Source organism: Ornithodoros turicata, chromosome 4 (assembly GCF_037126465.1).
Source record: "Ornithodoros turicata isolate Travis chromosome 4, ASM3712646v1, whole genome shotgun sequence".
NCBI lineage: Eukaryota > Metazoa > Arthropoda > Arachnida > Ixodida > Argasidae > Ornithodoros > Ornithodoros turicata.
This window is the reverse complement of record NC_088204.1, coordinates 64,996,582-65,017,747: the sequence shown is the minus strand read 5'-3', so window position 1 is coordinate 65,017,747 and position 21,166 is coordinate 64,996,582. Positions and strand designations below refer to the sequence as shown.

The 21,166-nt window shown below is 46.2% G+C and overlaps 1 protein-coding gene across 1 annotated transcript; it reads left to right on the top strand.

The window, feature by feature from the left end:
* The first annotated feature begins 3,562 nt into the window (after positions 1–3,562).
* On the top strand, positions 3,563–17,340 carry LOC135393322 (17-beta-hydroxysteroid dehydrogenase type 6-like). Its single transcript, XM_064623793.1, has 5 exons — positions 3,563–3,769; positions 9,548–9,760; positions 11,145–11,345; positions 12,804–12,936; positions 15,462–17,340. Exons 1-5 carry the CDS (start codon positions 3,661–3,663, stop codon positions 15,826–15,828), a joined length of 1,023 nt encoding a protein of 340 aa, XP_064479863.1. The 5' UTR covers positions 3,563–3,660; the 3' UTR covers positions 15,829–17,340.
* Positions 17,341–21,166: the final 3,826 nt, after the last annotated feature.

Sequence of the window (21,166 nt, the reverse complement as noted above, 5' to 3'; positions counted from 1 at the left end):
TTATTCCGATCGTAATTCAAAGTCTCTTCAATATTCCCCAATTATTTGACACCCAAAAACTTACCATTTCTGCAAGCGCGGTTTCGGATTTCATCAGTGCCGGCATTATCGACAAGGCCCAGCATGGAAACCGCGTGAGATAAACAGAAAAAAAAGGGGGGAGAGGGCGGGGACCGGCCCAATCGCGCATTTTGTCTTCGCAAGCTTATCTATTCGCAGCCATCAATTAGTCACAATCACCGACATTGGATGTTCTGTGCTGTTTTCTGTGCCGTCCTTTCCTCCTCCCCATACTTTTAGGCGGGGCAACTCGGACGAGCGCGCCTTGATGAGCGACGGTTTTTCCGGCGGTTGTCACGTGTTTACAGTTCTCAAATGTTTGTGGAAACATCGTGAAAGATCCTGTATTTGTGACTGAAATGGTGTGGTGTGGCCATGGGCTTTATGATTAACGCAAAAAGAAGTTACCTTTCCTTGGCAAAATCTTGAGTTCAATTAAGCTAATTAGACTAATTAATAAAGTACACTCACAGAAAACTCCTGTTTGGGTGGCAAAAACCTTCGCAAGTGTCGTGCATAAAGTCTGCAACTTTTATCTCGTGTAGATTTTTTACGCTCTAAAAACAGAGCGGAGGGGAGGGGGGAGGGGGCAAAATAGCTTGCCGTTGTTGGCCACTCACGAGTGGACATCGTCACGATTATAGCCAAAAATGGGGGGAAGAGGGAACTTCACCTCGCTCTGCGCCAACCATTGCTGCGAATGCATTGCGCTATTGCTTCTGATTCGAAGAGACAGCGAGGCGTACGCCTTTCCGTGTCAATTATCGTATATCCAAATTGACACTAAAAGGCGTACGCCCTAAACTCTATATCGAATCAGAAGCGAGAGCCCTATCATTCGTGGAAATGGTTGGTGCGGAGCCCGCTCTGCGGTGAAGTTCTGTGCTGAAAGCGTCTGATTTTCGTCAGACGCTTTCAGTCATATGTCTGTACAATTCCCTTAGAAGTCGGCCCAAGATGCACATTCCCCCAGGGGGCGTCAGTCGTGACGTTGCCCACCTCTGTGAGGCCGACAACGGCGAGCCCTTTCAGCGCTACCACCACCACCTCTGTTTTTAGAGTGTATTAATTAGGGGTCACTCTCTCGTGAAACAGCCTGTATAACCACACCTAACTTAACGTAACATAACATGACGTCACATGAGCCAAGCTAGCGAAGCAAGCTTGTACATTTTGAGGTCGTCATAGTTGTAAACCGAAGTAAGAAGCGCGTACCAGACGTGCGAGCTGCATCAATCAACTCTAATTATAGCTCAAGCATAAGCTTAAAACGTGTGCTTTCGTCAACAAGGTCCCTATCCCACTCTCACCTAACGAATAATCACGAGAAAACTTCCCGCTGCTTCAAAGATGGCGTCCATCTGAGGAACAGATGAGGGGATTCTTCCAGCGCATCAACAATATTTTTTTGCGTATGCTATACATATTCCCAAGGCCCAACTGTCGATATAAAGGGTAGTTCGCGCGAATATTGCAAAGTAAATTACCAGATTTCATAAGGTGAAAATAACGAGAGAACATACACGTGGACTCTCGCCGTAGAACACGCTCTGCGCTGCTATCGCTATGATATCGCGATGTCATAGTGTTGGGTTTGACAGTGTTCAACGTTCAATGTGTGGCTCGTCCCAGCATCGTTGAATATGCTCTCGCTATAACTGCATGGTTCTCTGACAACTTTCTTCGTATAAATCCTTCTAAGACGACTGTAGTTTCTTTTTCACGTAAAACTAAAATTATGATAGAAAATTATAATGCCGGTATAATGGTTAGTCCGCGCCCTCCCCCTTGTATCGAAAATTACATGTTGGCAGGCTCTACAACACGTAGGGACACTGTACACAGGGTGTTTCAGTTAAATCCCCAGCTAAATAATTCGCGAAAGGGTGCACCGATCGAAGAGCTTTCTTTTTTTTACAAGTATCTGTCCGATACCGCCTACAAGCTGCGCACTATGTGAATGCGCTCATTATTTAAATAAAAATTCAAATAAGTTACGTGAAAAAAAAAAACGCAACTTCTAAAGCAGGGCGGCGTAGGCATTAAAATGGGTACTACCCTTTTTGGGAACGTCAGTGGACACCTTTTAGAGAAAAATCTGCAACCGAAACGGGTCATTTGTTGCAGTAATTAATTGGTTTCGGTTTACATATTTTTGTCACGGCTTGTCGCGGCGAAGCGCAAAAGTGATTGGTGTAAGGACGTAATTCATTAGGGTGTTTTAGTACATCGTACACTATCGCCTTCGCGTACGCAAAGGATATCGTTGATGGTTCTGCGCACGCCCATAACAGAAAAATGTATGCCCGGTATTATTATCCGTTTATATGTTTTAGCTCAAGTTACTCCTTGCAGCTACTCTTTAACGCCTTTATTTTATCTAAAATGAAATTGGCATCACGGAACAATTGCAATTCAACAACGATATCTTATCTTGAGTCTGTGCAGAAACGTTTTACAAGTATCTTCTATGATCGCTTTCTTTGTCCTTTTGTGTACTATGAATACGACCATATACTCAATAAGCCGGACTTACCGTCACTGTCAGGTCGCCGTTTTGTGCAAGATTTCCTCTTCTTGCACAAACCTGAGAACAGTCATGTACACTGCAGTTACTTATTGTCTCTCGTCTTATATATCGTGTTCTTCCAATATTTTTTATTAGGTCGTTTACTCCTTTTTACCTACTCTTTAAACATTTCTCAGTTCCGCAATGTTGGTTGGTTGATTGATTGATTGATTTGTAAACGAAAAAAAAATTGAGATGTTAGTCCCGAGCCACTTAGGACTGGCTACTCCAGGACGTGTTATTCAGAAAAGAAAGGGAAACTACACAAATCTATACACAATATTTCGCAGTTGTAATTTCATTTGTTTGCTGAAATCTTTCCCTGTCTTTTTTCTCGTTCGTGCACCATTATGCAGACGTTCGCGTCGTCCATGGGCACTAATAAATAAACATGAATCGTTAGAGGTAGTTGTTGATGACGTAGAGCGTCTTATGCGGGGAAGTTCTTTTTTAACGTTTTTTATCCAAACTGACAAAGTTACCCGACACTTTTTTTTTTTTTTTCAAACATCCAGACTTTCCCCTCGCACTCCACGGCAGTTCTGTACTTTACGGAAATTATCTGTGCCAATTTGTACTGATAGCATCATTATTTAATGGACCTTGGCGTCTCCAACGCACACGAATATATACATGTACCACGTACGGGTGCTCCGGGACATTCAAAAACGTCAGAACACATCGGCTTCTGCTGGTTGGATTGCCATGTATCGTGCCAGTTTCGCTGCGTGCATTTCTCGACTTTTTTTTTTACGTCTGCACCAGGAAACTTACTATCAGCTTTTGCCCGCGCGCACACACGCACACACACACACAGAGACGGGGGAAAGAGTCAGGAAAATGAGGAGAGAGCACAAACCTCCTCTCTCGACCTCTGCGCTATACACCGTATAATTTGCTATATGTGCTTCTTTTTTTTCCTATTCTTTTGTTGCCTATTGTATTCCCGGGGAAGGGAGACAAGTTTTTGCAGATCGACAGAAATAAAAACATTTCAGTTGAGTTCGCGGTTGTGAATAGACAGCGCCAACATGAAGAAGGCGACTTCCAAGTCTTCTATCTCGTCTGACCTCTGGAAAGACGTCGCAGACCTCAAAAAAGCCGTCAAGACGAGCGAGAAAAGGGTAGTCTTCATCACCGGTAAGCGCATTTTAATTGATTTATGCAATTTGATTACGGGAATTGTTTAGTGAAGACCACGTTTCGCACTGCGTGTTGAAGACAATGAAGTTGTAAGTTAGTTATGCAGCACCTCGAAACAAGAAGCCACTGTGTCTCGTTATCCCGCATTCATTGATTAAATTACTAATTAATTATGTTACTGGTATTGACAGGACGTAATAGGTGCATGATAACAAAAATCGAATGACTTCACGAGACATTAGAAGGTGTTGAGTAAATATTCAATAGCATTTGAAAAAGTGGCGTAAGGGTGAAAAATGGTGCCAATTTTTATTCGAGTATCTCTGAAGGGTGCCTAAATAATCTTATGTCATAAACTAGAAGCGTTTTGAGAATGAGTTACGTTATTCACTCCACACTATCTGTTTGATACCACAGGGATTAAATTTCACCAATAATAACGCGTAACGACAAAATGATCTGCCCATTCTGTCCAATGTTATTTTGTGAAAAAATACGGGTCCACAACATCCGTTTTTTTTTTTTTTTCGTTTTTCTTTCTGCGTGCCCCGTCTTCCATGTTCAAAGTTGAACGTTCGTTAGACAAATATCCGGTGCGAATACCGTGTTATCAAGTGCATCCTGAACGTGCTATCATCTGCGAGATATGCACTCTCTTCTGGGGCCATCGCAAAAGCATGCCGATTATTTTCGTACGTGATATCACATGCCTGCGCGATATGACAAAAATGTAAAAGATACCCCGACATCCTCTATAAGTACTCTGCATGACAATAAATTCTTGCAATTAAGCGACACATCGTTACATTGGTTCCACGCAGACTTGTACGTATTTTAAGTATTGTATTTACAATACTTTTCTCGGTATTTAGTATGTTACTAGTTACTTTTTCTTTTTGTGCCTACCTAGAATTTTTTTTTTCTGTATTTTCTACTCAGTACTATAACTATTTGTCAATCGTCTTGGCACTACTGCCATGTTCTCGAAGCCTTTAGCAGTTTTTGTTTGTTTGTTTGTTTTCCCGCTCTGGTTCTGATAAACTTCTTGTTCACTTTGTCTTTGAGCAATATAAGAGCACTGTCCGTTAGGGTAGGTTTAGATGGGGGTTGGGGAGGGTGGGGGGCGCCTACATTCTCAGGTCGTAACCTCAAGCAGCCGCCTTTGCTTGCTTGGCGATATCTGGTTTGGCTTGGTGTTAAGAAAAAAATAAAATGGAGATTTTGGCGATATCTCGAGACCGTAATTTGAACGGATTTCCCACACGAAAACAACATTTTACTGCAGTTCGAACTGTGCTTACCAAGGAAGAAGATTCGCCGGCTGGCATATACCTGGCATATACATATACAGGCACATTCGTTATATTTTTATTTCGCTTTCTCAAAATTAGCGAACCATTAGATTATTTCACGAAATTGTTGCGTTTTGGACGACGCTCAGTTAGCTGAGTGTCGCACGCCAAAGCCAAAGATAGATAGCCAAAACCAAAGATAAGATAAGATAAGTAGGACTTTGGTCTTCACTGGGAGGCGACGCACTATTCCATTTCACAACATTACCTCCAGCAATGGGGTAGAGCAGCGCCCCTGGCGATGGAACTCCCCAGTCGTCATCATTAAAATAAAGCTGACACACTGTACGTGCAAATCTAATCCAATTCATATCTGGATACTGCAGCACAAATGACAGGACGGAAGGTTAGAACAGATACGGCAAGGACACCCGCAGATCACCTACAGGCCCACCAGCACCGCCTCTGTTCTAACCGTCCGTCTCGTCATTTGTGCTGCAGTATTCAGATATGAACTATTACCAACTTCTCCGTTTTATTCCTCTGGTCTACTCCAATAACCTATTTTTCAAATAAAGTGGTTGTTTTTATGCAGATATGAAAAGGAAGATAACGAAAATAAAGTACCCCCTCAAATATTCTACTTTTCCTGTGTGGTGAAATTGATGCAAAGCCTAAGAAGCCTCAGCCTTTCTTTTTCTTAATAAACATATCCCCCCCCCCCTCAGATGTGAAAGATATACGTATATATAAAGCGTACATGCCGAATACTTTTTTACCCCTTCACCGACTAGTGTGTAAAGGATTCCCGCTGCAAGGTCCCTAATCAATCAAACTTATCACTGGTACAGTGGCACTGTCACATACACAGCGCCGCAGTGCCGCCTACCGTGTAAAGGTATATAGTAAATATCTGGCGACTTTTTTTGCATACGACAAAGTCGACCCTCGTCTCACACATCAGTCACTGCCAGAAAATCTACAAGTTTGGTTCCGGTTTATTTCAGTCATACGACTGGGGGACATTGGGACGAAAGGTCAAGAAGCCTGACAAGTCGGGCCACAGTTTGGAGAGGACGCTGTAATCTTGACTTTTCCAGAGCCATTCTGGACTTTTCTCCCTTCCGGCTTGGCCCAGTTGCTCTGCAGTCATTTTTGCCGTACTTATGCTAGCATTTACTATCTTTGACTGATTTTGTGATTAGATTTGTATTCGAGAGTAAATTACCCGGAGATGCCATGTGCAGAATTTCGTTCAACAGAACCTTGTAGTTTTGAAGATAAACAGGAAAAACGTACGGATCCGGTATCCGTTTTACGGTGTCCTAAGGCCGCTATCGCACCTTTGCAGACATCACAAGGGGTGGGCGATCCAGATAAAGGTCACCAGCAGTTGTATTCTTAAAGGGACGCTAATGTGCAAAGCTATCTCCCCGCAGAATGAAAGATGGCGTTCCCTTGACAGTAAAACGAAAGGAACGGAACTCATCCGTTGCCCGTTGCGTTGGGATTTACGTGCCAAAGAAACCACAATCTTCGCTTTCGAGGCTTGTAGCTTTGACAGGACCTGTACGGGTTCCAAATTTGTACATAGTGTTACGCTTAATTAGTATGTCAGCTACGGCGTTAGCAACGTAAATAATTTTCTTGTTTGAGATACAAGACTCTGCCTTGCAAATGATAACACATTTCGTGAAATGAACTGAAGAAAAAAAAAAGTTATTCAACGATCGTCATGGTGGCCGAATTTTCCCATATATTTTTAATTTTTATTACATTCGCTAAGCATGAGCAACTAGAAATCACGAAGGTTCTCACGAGGGAAGCGCCAACTGCATAACTGCAACGTTCTTCTGGGTTTAAATTGGTTCGGTCGTTAACTTTTGAGGTTATTTGTCCGTATAGCTCACATACCGCGATTCGCCCAGCTGGTGAAGACGTATATCACAAGCGGGGTGAGTCACAGGGCTGTCTGCCGCCAAAACCTGCCACTGATCTAAGACAGCTTTTTATTTATTTATTTTTCCTTGGTTGTTTCATATCAGGTAAATACAACTTCCTTCTTTCCAGACACGCTAAATGATCCCCCGTTCACATGCCAACTCAATATGAACACACGATCACCATGCATGATCGCATTTCCCCGAGGTTTACCCGACAGTCCGACACAACCCATGTGTAGGAAAGGGTCATTTACCGGAAGGACGCGAGAGTCTACGCGCACTAGTATGTGAATATTAAACACTACCAAGTACAACAAAGTCGTCGTAGTTATTCGAAATGCACGATAAACGTCGTTATCGGGTCGCCCGCATAGTCACGCTCAGTGCTGTGCCAGCAATGTTGCGGGAAACCCCCGGGTTACCTAAGAAGCGCAAAGTTGACCCAGATAAGTTTCGCGCGAAGAGCCGAGATGACACAACGCCCTCGATATCTCTACTCGGTGAACTCATATCATCGGGCTCGATTCGTAGGAATCTCGCCCGGCATGGGGTTATATCCGCCGGAATCCCCGGGGTAAAAATTGCCGCGAATCATGCACCTGCGACTGGTGCCAACGGATCCCTCCCTGCTCGCCTGCTGATTTCAGCAGACGACGGGGAACTTCTTCCTTTTTTGCTGCCTGCTGCGTAAAATGTGGCGTCCGGTGTGACACTCATGTTACAAGGTTACGTCAAGTGTATTGTGCAAGAGGCGAAGTGTCTGGCGAATAACAAGGAACTTTTTAATACTCGGTTTCATTTGTAGCGGCTAATTTGTAGTATTGTTCGTAGTACGCTGATAGAGATGCACAATTTCCGGAAATATTGAATCGCTCGAAAAAAAAAATTTTCTGACTTTTTTTCTAAAAAAATTGAAAAAAATGGAAACAAACGGGTTACTGCTGAGTCAAAGCATTGCCGGCCACGCTACAGCATACAATGAGCTTGAAACTTTAGTAGTGTTCACCCTCTAGGCATAAATGCAGGGCAGAGCATCCCGTGAGACTGCTGCCTACTCAGCGGTAGGTAATTGGAACAACCCGTCCACTCCGACAAGAACTCCGACACTATGTGAACGCGATGGCGATCGCTTAGAGCAGCCCGATGGCGCTCTAAGTTGGTGGTTGTTGGCGGATAAGAGGCAGGCACCTAAGGCACTGTTGGCGGGTTGGAACGCATCGAAGGCACGAAAATTTACATTTTTGAATTTTGTCGCCTGGAAATTTTGGGCAAGTTTTCCGGAGACGAAAAAAAAAAAGAAACTCGTTTTTACCAAAATTTCAACATGTTGCAAATTTCAAAATTTCATGAACAAAATAAAGAAAAAAAGGGTGTGCCTTCACGAATTTTTTGCGGACGATCTAACGAACGGATTGTGGTTCTGAAAACGGCTACGATATCAGGTCATCGAAAGGAACAGATGTTCTCATTGGGACAACTTCGTAGCTTTTATAATTAAAAAGTTAATTAACGATTTGTAGGTAATTAGTCATTTAACGGTCGAGCAACATATGGTCAAGAACGCCCGCCGGCCCAGATATGATAGAAGTGAAAACAGGATGTCTATAATCCTTATAGTTTTTTAACGAAAAATCTGTATCGCCTGAAAAAAGACACCCTGTATAGCTTCACATACGGGGTGTCCCAGAAAACGTGTCGTTGAATTATAATAAAAAAATTACGCCACCTGGAATCATGCGGTTAACGGCATTTGTTCTTATTAGGATTTTGCCACCTCCTGATGTGAATGTCATGTATCGTAAGTTTAATTATGTAAATATTTGCGAACTGAACTCGGAAATTAGCCAGGAGAAGGTCACTTTTATAACCCACCAATATGAAGAGCGTGCCGAACTCACTCAAATTTATGATAATTGACAGTAATATTCATGAGCTATGCCAATGGAAAAAATAGCCGAACATCATGCTTTCCGGAGCACCGGACCATAACGGGGGATAACTTTTGAGCGCAATCCAAAGGAGGTCCCAAAGCCAGCCCGCAGAGTGATAGTAGAAAAAGTAGCCGTTCCTAAAATTGGGCGAGGGAAAGCATTATCCCAGCGAAAGTCGGACGCGATAAGCCATGCCTGTGTTATCTCTTTCTGTGATGCCGGGGTAGGCTGCGTTTCCAACCTCCTTTCGCCGGACTGACAAAGACTGCGCTGAGAAATTCATCGTGCGCTATCCTGTGGGAGCTCCGTAGAGCATGATATTCGGCTATTTTTTTCGGTGGGATAGCTCATGAATATCACTGTCAATTATCATGAACTTGAGTGAATTCGGCACGCTCTTCATATTGGTGGGGTAAAAAAGTGACCTTCACATGGATCCGAGTGGGGGGGGGGGCGATCGCCCCCCAAAACGTCAGATTATACTTTGGATTTCCCTCTCTCCCCTCCCCTACTACACGCTTCAACACAGAAACGCCCCCCCCCCCCCCCCCCACAATCCAGAGTAACGTCGTTACTTTTTTGAGTAACTGACCTGTGACTTCTTTTCAGGATGCGACACCGGTTTTGGACACGAGCTTGTAAAACGTCTGGACTCGGAAGGCTTCCAAGTAATCGCAGGATGCCTGAACGTGTCGTGCGAGGGCGCCACAATGCTCCGGGAGTTCTGTTCCCCTTCACTCCGGATACTGAGGCTGGATGTGACCCGTGAAGACCACATTCGACAGGCAGCCAAGTCGATCCAAGACGAGCTGGGATCCCGACGTACGTATCACCACTACTATACCTTTTCCTAATGGTTCTAACCCAAACGGCCATTAAAATATTGCGAACATACATTAGAAAACAACGGTCTTTCCTCAAACTTAATTATTTCTATCGACCAGCGGCATGGCTGAGTGGATACAAGCGTCCGCTCATTGGTAGAAGCTTCAAGGTCGTGTTGTAGACTGGGAGGTGGTGGGTTGGAACTCTATACCACCGGCTCTGCTGTCTGAGGTTTTCTCCGGGTTTTCTGGCCGACTTTCCACGTGTATATCAGCACAGTTCCCCCTGAAGTCGGCCCAGGAAGCAAACTAACCCTACTGTCCTCTCTCCGCCTGTCCACGTCTGCGCGCCGCTCACAGCCACGGTTTCGCGGCACGGAATAACAAAATAAATTATATCGGATACGAAACGTAATTACGATCAATGACATTAAGCAAGACAATGATGGTCCTCCGCGTACGACAATACGTGTCGACGCAGTTATGTTCTTGCCCTTTTTTCGTATCCCTGATCTCGCGTTTTTCAACATGCCTCCATTGAAGAACTCCAATTGGAATGTCCTCGAATGCTAATGGCAAATTCGACTGCTCGATTTTGAACTTTTTTTTCTCGCTTGTTTGTTTTTTACTTGCTTCGCGACGAAGCGCTCTTTCTTGCTCTGCCGAGGAAGCTAAGATTCTGCGGGAACCCGAACGAGTCCCTCTCCTTACAGTTCCGGTTCTTACACGGCCAATTAACAGCCAATGTTCGGCCGACTCACTGAGTCTGCCGGACGTGGCTGACGTCTTCTGCAAGGCTTTTTTGCGGAACGTGTTCGTTTTTCGCTGGTGGATTTCGGACACGTTTTCCGGATTGTGTTGCTTTGTGACGGGTTCGCGACCTCGCTCCAGATCGATGATGCTGATGATGATGATACCATAGAAAAATAAAAGTATCGACCACTCAAGTTCCCCGTAAGTAGTTTGTAATATCGATTATCGGCGTGATTGTCCTATGATACTATTGATGTCTGTAAAGCTTGATGACACATTTACTACTTGCGCCCTTTGCAGCGAGCGGAAGTGAATATAGACGATTTAAAAAGATGCGCGCGCCACCAAGCGCGCGGCGCAAAGCAGCATGGGAACTTTGAGGGACGTTGCTCTGTCGTCTGCTTCGGTTGGTTCTGACGCTGCTGCTGCGCACACCGGAAATGTTGTTGGTCTTCCTCTACCTCCGCCTCTGGTCGTCTCATAATGCTTTAAGGCGCTCTAAGTTCCCCCCTTTCGTGCCACAGGTGGCGCTTGCCTTTTCTAAAGAGGTCTATTGAAGTAGCACGTTAGAAAATTCCCTGAAGCACCAGTCACCTCACCAATGATGACCGTGACTCTATCATCCACAGCTCTGTGGGCAGTGGTTGCCAACGCTGGTCTGATGTCTGCTGGCGAACTGGAGTGGGGGAGCACCGAGTGCGTGCGCCATTTATTCGACGTCAACGTGTTCGGCGTCGTTAACGTCGTCAAGATGGCGCTGCCGATGTTACGACGAGCCCCAACATCGGATGACGCGCAGCCCAGGGTTGTCATCGTAGCCAGCGTGGCCGGTGAGTTGAAATTTTGTGACTCAAAGGAGAAAACCGCTGTTGCAGTCCCATACCGCGTGGGACACATAACTATAGAGGTCTGCGCGCGTATGTAAATCTCGACCCGCGCCACACCCGCAGATAAGGTGTCTCATTCCGCACCCGCACGAGTTTTCATAGAACTATCCGCACCCGCGTGCTGTGCGGGTACAACCGCGGACCCGCACTGCACACTGGAGTGTAGCAGTGCAGTACTGGAGCAAAGCACAGAAAAGAATGAAAGTGCCCGCGCACGTGAAATTGCACTTTTGGTATGTCAAAATGCACACATTGAGAAAAACGGCCATCAAATAATTATAAAACGCTTTGAAAGTCCAGTCTATTACGCTTTTATTTCGCGATTGTTGAGAAATGGTATGTCGTTGACTTTAGTTGGCTTGAGGGCTGTCCTCCTTTCTTGGAGAATATCTCCACCTATAGAAAACGACTGTTTACTAGGCGCGTTCCATATGCAAGGATACTTTTTTGTGGTAGCGCACTACCATTGGTAGTGCGGGTACCCACACGACCCGCATCAAGTGACATTTTCTACCCGCAAATCGAAAATCGTGGGGTATACGCGCGTATACACGCACCCGAGCAGACCTTAGACATGTCATCTTGTATCACGATGCATCACATGGTGTCATCACACGTGTCATCTCCGTCTAAGGTATTCTACGCTCGCCATCGTATCGCATCCACCACATCCCATCCCTACCATCACATCATCCCATCCACCCCTTGTAAGCCTCAATTCGCTGCGTTCTAGTCCAACCACTTGCTATTATAGGGCTCCCGAGCGTTCTTTCCCGGGTTCTCAGGAAAACGTACCCTTGGTGTCTCTGTTTGTCGCACCAGTGCGACCTACGTTTCCATTTTTTTTTTTTTTTTTCTATTTCTATTCTATTCTGTGGGGTTATCCGGAAGCCGAGTGCTCCGCTCGCACTCCACATATTCAGCTTTCTCCTGTTGTCTGCATTCTGTAAACGTGGCTAAGGCAGGAAAGTTGAAACCGTCAATCAAGCTCGCCGAACTTCGTGTACACCGGAACACGTGTCACGGGTTCGAAGTGGTACCGCTTTTCCCTGGCATGAGACAAGGAGCGTGCAGGGTGCACCCGGGAACGCGCACTGGAAGTCGCTTTGGAGATCCCTTGAAGAAGGGACATCCTCGGTGCACCAACTTCACGCGCCCATTGTGACACTCAGCGAATAGCAGGGGCTCTGTTCCTGTTGCGATCTCCAGTAGTTGGCGCTGTAACCATCAACATGCAGATAAATACCTACCAGACTCCAATAGAAATTGATATTCTTGAAAGCGAATGGACGGATATTCACATCTGTCAAAAACTGGTGTCTGGTTCACCATTGAGCCAGGGCCAACGTAAATGTTGTTTTATCGAGGTATCTTAGCATGCTTATGGGAGACTTCTTCCAGGACGTGTGACTTATCCTGGCCTGGCCTACTACAGCATGTCAAAGCACGCCGCCATCTCCTTCGCAGATGGACTTCGACGTGAAATGCGAAAGTGGCGTATCAAGGTGTGCACCATAGAACCCGTGCTCTACAAGTAAGTATGTCTATTACGCTGGAAGGCGGTTCATTCTCATGTGCCTCACCAGTTCTAGTTTCCGATATGTGAAATTCAGAACCGATGAGACATACTGAAAACTACTCCAATTCCGCGAAAACGGAACATGGCCGCCCCATGATCAGCTGCTAAACCGCTTTAAACAACGCCATAGCTTTTTCTTTCGACCTGAGTATAGTTGGGGGGGGGGGGGGGGGGATGTTTAATGGAAAGTAAAAAAAGGGGGAGAAAGGTTAGCCACGATATGGGCTTGCTATTCCCTACAGCTTTCAAGCGAACAAAAGAAGATACAAACAGCTGGGATACAGAAAATTATGAAAAAATACACAAGAAGTTAGCTTTGTTCGATATCCTTGCAGTAAAACATGTAGATTTACAAATGAGGCCTCGTAACTTTTACCTCTCTTAAACTTTCGCTCAATCGAAGCTTCTCTAATTCCGTGGCAAAATACGTTGACGTCTTGTTTGTTACACTGACGGGAATGTGTCGGCAAGCGCCAAAACGGACTATAGACAAAGCCACGTGGCCTCAAAATGATATTGCCTATGAGGTGTGTCCAGAAAGAAAATAGTGATTTTGCCACAAGCGACTGCTTCGGTATAGTAACAAAAATAGCTGGTGTAGGAAATCCTTGTCGGCCGGAAGGATATCGACCGAAATACGCGTGCATGGTTGCAAGGAGACGATATCGTGACGATGTCACATATTTTTCGCGAAACCGAAACTACCGAAGGCTTGCAGCTTCCTTCAAAAATTACTAGAACTAGATAAAGTTCCTTGAAAAACATGTATTTCGCATGTTGAGTCGTTGAACAATAATAAGTCTTTGACTCGCGCTGATTTATAATGCGAAATAAAAATATGCACTATTTAGTATACAGGCTGTCCGTGCAAGTTGTGTGAAACGCCAGTGTCCATGAGCGCGTTATGTCCTTCCACCTTGGTTCAGTATACACTCTAAAAACAGACACTTCACCGCATAGCACTCTGTGCGGCAACCATTGCCACGAATGATAAAGTTATTGCTTCCGATTTGAAGAGAGAAGGGGGCGTACGCCTTTTTATAGGAATCGTCAATCCAAATTGCCACAAAAAGGCGTACGCCCCCGTTTCACTTCAAATCAGGAACGATAACCCTATCATTGCAGGCAATGGTTGGCGCACAGCGTGCTATGCAGTGAAGTTCTGTTGTTGTAGCCGAGTAAGTTAACCAAAATCTTCAAAAAGTCAGGAGTATGCTGACATATTATGCAAAAACAGGCGCGAGTGCGGCCCGATTGTACTCCCAAGGGGGGATAGACGGTCCCTTCTTCGTGACTGGGCTGCCTCCTTATCCGTCGAACAATGGCATCGGGATGTCCCTGTCAGTACGATACTGGGAATGGTGGACCCAACATTCTCGTGCCGCTTCCCGTCATCTTTACCGCGCGTCATTAAGTCCCTCCTACATCGCTTACGGCTGAATGTTGCCTTTACGCCGTACTACCGTTACCAGATAGGGTGTGCCAGTAGCCCCCTGTGCCCGGAGTGTGGTGTGCCAGCGACCGCGGAGTCGGACCATGTGATCATCACATGTACCACTTCCAGGTGGGAGCGTCACTTGTTGGCAAACGATTTTGCGCGGATTGACAGCCGACCCCTTGACCTAAGACTCATTTTGGGACCATGGGACAAACGAAAGCAGATATACGATTTGCGACCCTTTATCAAATTCCTTGAAACTACCAGCCTGATCGACTCCCTCTAAGACCCCGTCAGTGTCGTCAGCATTATCCACATCACCATCCTCTCATTTTCCCCAATACCAATGGGGTAGCATTCTGCTCAATGAGCGGAAGTCCCCATATCATCGTCATCATGTATCTCTCTCTCTCTCTCTCTGCAATAACAATGTCCCCAATTTGGTTTGAGAAAACAATGGCTTACAAGAACACCCATGAATTCAAAGATGTCCAGCCCTCCAGCCCTTGGCGTAGCTCTCACTGTGCGTGTCTGTAAAAGCTGACTGCTCAGCTTTTACAGACACTGAGTAGGCGGTCCGCTTGGGACTACCATCTCCAGAGTTTTTTTTTTTTTTTTTTTAGACGTACTGTTTGGGACACGGTTGTCTAAAATCTCCAGCCCGTGGCCGAGCAGTCCCCTATCGGCGAAGTCGCGCACGAAGGAACTATACCATTACAGTCTCCGAGGTAAGGCCACGCAGCGCCACATGTCAGGAGAGAGTGCTATCGCATACTCAGCGTCGTCTGCTAGGAAGAGCAGTTGAGCGCGGCCGCCCCTCGGGGAGGGTATTGGTATGGTTCCTTCGTGCGCGACACCGCCGAAACGGGATCGCTACGCCACGGGCTGGAGATTTTAGACAACTGTGTCCCAAACTGTATATGCATCAATCCAATGCTACACAATTTTTTGTCCAATAATACAGATTATTTTTATCATAACCGCAACACGCAGAAACGAAAGTGTTTCCACGATCATCATATAGTGACCATCACTTTTCCAGAACCCGCATGTCCCAAGCCGACTACATCCAGTACACCCTGGACCAATCCTGGCAGGGAGCACCGGAGACAACGCGCGAGGCGTACGGCAAGGCATACTTTGAGACGTTCCGTGACCGATGTCTCGAATTCCTGGAACGTCGCTCAAGATGTGACGTCCACGAAGTGGTCGATTGCATGGTGAACGCCGTGACAGCCATTAGACCCAAGCCCAAGTATTTCTGTGGAGGCCCCGGAGACAGATTCCGCTACTTCTTGCTGAGGAAGGTACTGTCCACCAGAGCTGTGGACCGGCTGTTGTGTTCCATAAACCAGGGCGTTATCAGGCAGAAGTCTGTGTCAGATGACGACGAACCGGAGGCCCACTGATCGATTGGGTGCCTCTGTTGTACAGATATGTTCATTGTACAGTCATATGGATCGTGCTCGCGATATAACGCTACAGGATCGGGTATTACATGTCACGTTATTCTCGTCATTACGAAATGTTAAAAAAAAGCAGATTTCAGGCTGTGACATGACTCAAGTGCAGGTCCAGCGATGGGGGGGGGGGGGGGGGGGTAAGGCGACCGCCTTAAGCCCCGCGCACGAAGCCCTCAACCAGGGATTACTTGTTTTTACATATCAATTATGCACTTAATCGTGTGAAACAGGCCCCGCGATGTGCCTTTGCCTCAGGCCCTGCACACCCCTAGCACCGGCCCTGCTCAAGTGTTTTGCACAAACTAACATGTTTCTTGAATAACACGAACTTTACCAGTGCCGGGCTACAACATTCCACGTAACTGTATTGCCCTTCTTATCACTGCGAAGCTCATGTGGCATAATTGTGTTGTTAGGCGAACTGGTGTGCAGATGATGACCACGGTGGGATTTTAAGATGTGACTTTAGATGAAGAATATATTTACTGTGGTTCTTTCGGGGTCGTTGGTGAGACTTGTTCATGGTTGAACATTGCATCGAGAAGTAGGACGAACGCAGTAGACAGGACAAGCACTTCGGTGAGCATGGCTTCCATAGCGCAAAGAACTTCAACAAGGACACAACAAGATAGAGGCTAGCACACCGCTGAGCTAGCAACTCTCTGAACCTGAAAGAAACTTGTCTCCCTATCCTGTTGTGTCCTTGTTCAAGCTATTTGCGCCGTGAGAGCCATACTATGTCGGTACCAACTATACCGTCTATCTGTTCTAGTTCACTTCGGTGAGTCTGTATCCCGTCTGCTGGGAGGAGTGCATTCCTGTTTGCTGTTTGCTGCGTGAGAAACAGGACGACCACAGCAGACAGAACGAGCGCTTCGATGGGTGTGTGTGTCTTGTCTGTTGTGTTCATCCTGTTTCTCGATTTACTCTTCAGTCACTACCTTTATTAAAATGTTCGAATAGTGCAGAATTCATTCAACGTTAAAATACATACAGAAGTCCCGGAGCTTTGTGCCGCAAAACTTTCACTTCTTGAAGCATATTGATCTTGTGCACCCATAAAAGGCACAAACGGCAATTTATAGACACCAGTGACAGCTTTACAAGACCTGTGGCGGTACTTCCAAACCGCTTCTTAATGCAATATACGTGTGCAATAACAAGTACTGTCCTACGCTGGAACAGACATCTGTTCTCTCTACTTAAAACGGTCGGGTACAAGCCTTGTCGAACTTCCATGCGAGTCTTACTTTCCTTTTTTACACCATTCGAAACGTCATTTCAACTCTCTTCACGTACCTGAATTATTTCTCGTATACTTTTATGCGTTGAACGCTATACGTAAAAGAGTCGCTTGTGTGCTTTCCTTGAGCTTTTGTGTCGTTGTATAGGTGTCATATGTTCCAGTGTTTTGCATGTATCATAAATGGAAAATAAAGCACTGCGTATCTAAGCTAATGAGAACATGTATGCTCTTCGCAACAGTATGTTTTGCAAATTCCAACATACCAACCGCCAATGGCACTGGTAATAAAAGAACGATGGATGAATTGTCACGGACAGCCTGTCAACCGTGACAACAGATTGTACACTGTGTGCAATTGATCAACGCAGCCGTCATTTGTCATGCTCTTAATACAATATATTCTTTTCTATATGGCGCCTGGACATCGTCAGGCGCAAGCTCCATGTGCTGAACGCACCAATGAACATGCCACTAAAAACCTACACAGAAGTAAACTTAAATAATAAATTCGCACTGTTGAACCGTTATTGGTTACGAAGTTTCCGCTGGCTCGTGTAGTGGATGATATCAGAGCGTCCAAGCAGCTGTTGCTGTTGCCAGCACAGCCTGTGATAACCTTCGCAGCCGTCATTTAATTCGTTTTATGCGATAACCACAGCGTGTGTGGTCGAGATTGCCTGCACTTTTGCATTGTGTTGTGTTTGAAGCTGTTGTTTCCAGTTGAACGCTATCCCTTCTGACTGGGTCATGTTCAGTCCATGTTCAGTCCAGTTCCATAATTCAGTCCCCTTCAGGGTGGCTTGCATGCAGGTGCGTCCATCAGAGTATGCATACGTTTGTGCGCTCAGCAATAATGGCAACTCATGCGGAAATCGTAGATCAAAGAGACCCGGCATATCAACCACAGTTTCTCTAATCATCACTCGAGCGAGTCCTGCGTTCAACTCATGATTCTTGAATGACCGTCCACAATCAATCGAATCTAACGATCAAAGGCACCCATTGATCATTTTTCTTCGTTGTGCCTTCCACCACGAACGAGCATTCGAAGGACATGAAGGAAAAGCACACAGAGAAGGTAGCCATATATCACCAGGCAACTGGATAGACAGCATGGGCTTTTGGTCGACTAGCTCTTTACACCACAAGAATCTTTCTTTTTTAAATTAGGCCATCTGCAAGATTAAGCCATAACTAAGCAAATAGAGATAGTACGAAGGTGCCTAAACCATGGTAATATCATCCGTATTCACAGCAGAGCGCCGTCTTGGACATCGTTGGACCACCACAAAGATTCACAGCATCGTTCCCGGATTTGTGTCACCACTCTCTCAACCGGATCCCTTTGGCGACCTCAGACCTGTTCTAACGTCCCTCCGTTTAGTAGGAGTCTACTCTCCCAGCTACGAGCACGCACTTACTCTGCACTTCAAGAATCCCTTTTACCAGGGCATCCCTTCCTGGACTTGCGTCTCGCTCGGATTCCTGCACGTCTACGTGGTTGCAGCGTTCGCGAGCTGCCTGACGTCGACAGATGTCTGGCAGGCTTCGTACAGACTGGTGAGAACTCTGGCATCGACCTTGACAGCGTATGCAATCATCAAGCACCAGCCTGACGTGTGCGACCTCATAATACGACTCACGGAGTTCCACGGAAGCCTTGGTCGGAGTCTGAAGAGGACTTCGATCGGACTGGCAGCAACTGTCTGGGCGTTCCTTACGGTAGTCGTGGGGACAAGGGTCAAGTGGCTTTCCACTTCCGATAAAGGTGAGGGTTGAAATACAGTTTCGGTCATTAGATTTAATGTGTCGTCCCGCACAGCTCCGATGTCGTACTTCGACCAGAACTGGAGCGGCTTGGGATCATCTCTTCCGGTCCTGTATCTACGAGCTGCGGCTTGCTTGGACGCTTTTGCGAATACCTTCTTCGTCGACGGTGTCTTACTGCATAGCGTCCTATTGTACTTGTGTCTTTGCATCGCCTACAGGCACCGCTATGTGGCGCTCAACAAGGTCATCCGCAGACACGCGTTCCAGGTGATACATCCTTTATCAGCACTGAATCCAACAACTAAGTAACACATGTTTTTGTAACCTCTATTCCCTCATACGCAAATGTCATCTTTCGCTCTTCTTGAACAGGAGGAATCTGAGCAGCCCATTGAATCCCAAGAACTGCGTCGCCTCAGAGGGGATCACAATAATCTGTGCGACAAAGTGCTTCAACTAGATACCATGTTTTCTCCCACCGCTTTCGCTTGGGTCAGTTTTTTCGTGCTGGGTGTCTGCATGCAGGTCACACGGTTCTTCGGCCGGACCAAACATGCACGCGACATGGACGAACTGCTGTTCTTCGGTACGTATGTGTTGATATGCGCATGCATAACATAGAGGCCGATTACTCATCACCGGCCTGACAGTGATATTGCACCAATTTCCCCAATTGACTGCCCGTACAAATAACATTCACTTCCTCAAATATAAGACGGGAAGACAAGAGGGGTTTCGACGCTTCATAGATGTGGCGCAGAGTATCGAGGGGAAAATATTCTTCTACACGTCGTAGTGTGAGAGATATGTAAGCCCTTCAACGAACTTGCGCGCCCACCTCTAACGTCACAGAAGCGCGGGTCTCGACCACCACCATTGGTTCTCGAAAGCACGTGACCTTGCTCGCGGCCTCATCTGTTCGAAGATGCCTGCTGTGGTGTCAGAACTTGGAAACCAGACGATGCATAAAACCGTGAGGCACGTGACCAGGAGAGTTCACTTGCTTACCAGAAACAATAAGGACGGCAGAGCGTTCTCGCTTAGGGACGGCAGGACGTCGAAGCCGAAGTTTCTTCAGAGGTTTGTGTCTCGCCACAGGTGGCACGTAAAAACCTAATTATTTTTGCTGCAATATCTGACAGCTGAGGCAGAAAGATTTCAACGGAAAACGTTGTCCATTAATATCTACCATGCACTTTACGACTAACGCTGGAAGGTAGCGACATCTCATGGCGAAGCGTTTTACAGTAATAATGTGATGGCCATAGGTGATTGCCTAAAGAGTCACTGACGACACAATCACTTTCTAGGACAGGACATGATGCAATTGGTCGGCATCTTCCTCAGCGTCACCATCACAGCTTCCAGGCTGACGGAAACGGCTGAGGCTACCGTCTTGCCCCTGCACCGCGCTCTTCGTCACGAAACGCCAAAGAACTCCTTCGACGCCCCAGATAACGGGACGCTGGACGCTTTACGAGAAGGCCAACTTTTCAGAGCCCAGCTGGCCGCATTGCCCGTGCAAATGACGGGATGGAGTTTCTTTCCCTTCTCCAGGGGATTCGTGCTTACTTTAGCCGGTGCATTGCTCTCTTACATCGTAATTATTTTGCAGCTCAACCCAGACACACAGTAAGGATACGAGCAGTGGTGGAAGTTCTTTTAGTACTGAACACTATAGTGTTCTGGAAGTCTTGACTAACTGAACTGCTTTCACGTTGTACATTTTTATGTGTGTAGCCCCGACGATATGGCTAGCAAATATTTTGCAGATTGACTGACAAACGCTGCATTTAGGGTTCGAAATCCCGCACCGTTTTTACAATCCCAGGATTGTGATGTTCCTAAATGTGGGATCCCGGGATGGGATCGGGATTTTTTGCAACTATCCCCAGGATGTCGTACGGGACTGTATCCACCTGCACATCCATGCTATCACAAATAGCGATACAGTGCGCGTTTCCCGTCATCCCTGCTCAACGTTGTGGTTGCAGCCTACACTCTTTTGTCTTTTTTGTGACAATTATGAACAGCATACGTGTCACAAAAAAGGCGTACGCCCCCGTTTTCAGCAAATCAGGGCTGATAACGATATCATTCGAGATGATGGTTGGCTAGGAGCGTGCTATGCGGTGAAGTTCATTTTTAAGAGTGTAGGAGGATATTTCCTGCGGTTAGCAGTGCCCGTGAAGTAGACTCGTACACTCTTAAAAATGAACTTCACCGCATAGCACGATCCTAGCCAACCATCATCTCCAATGATATCGT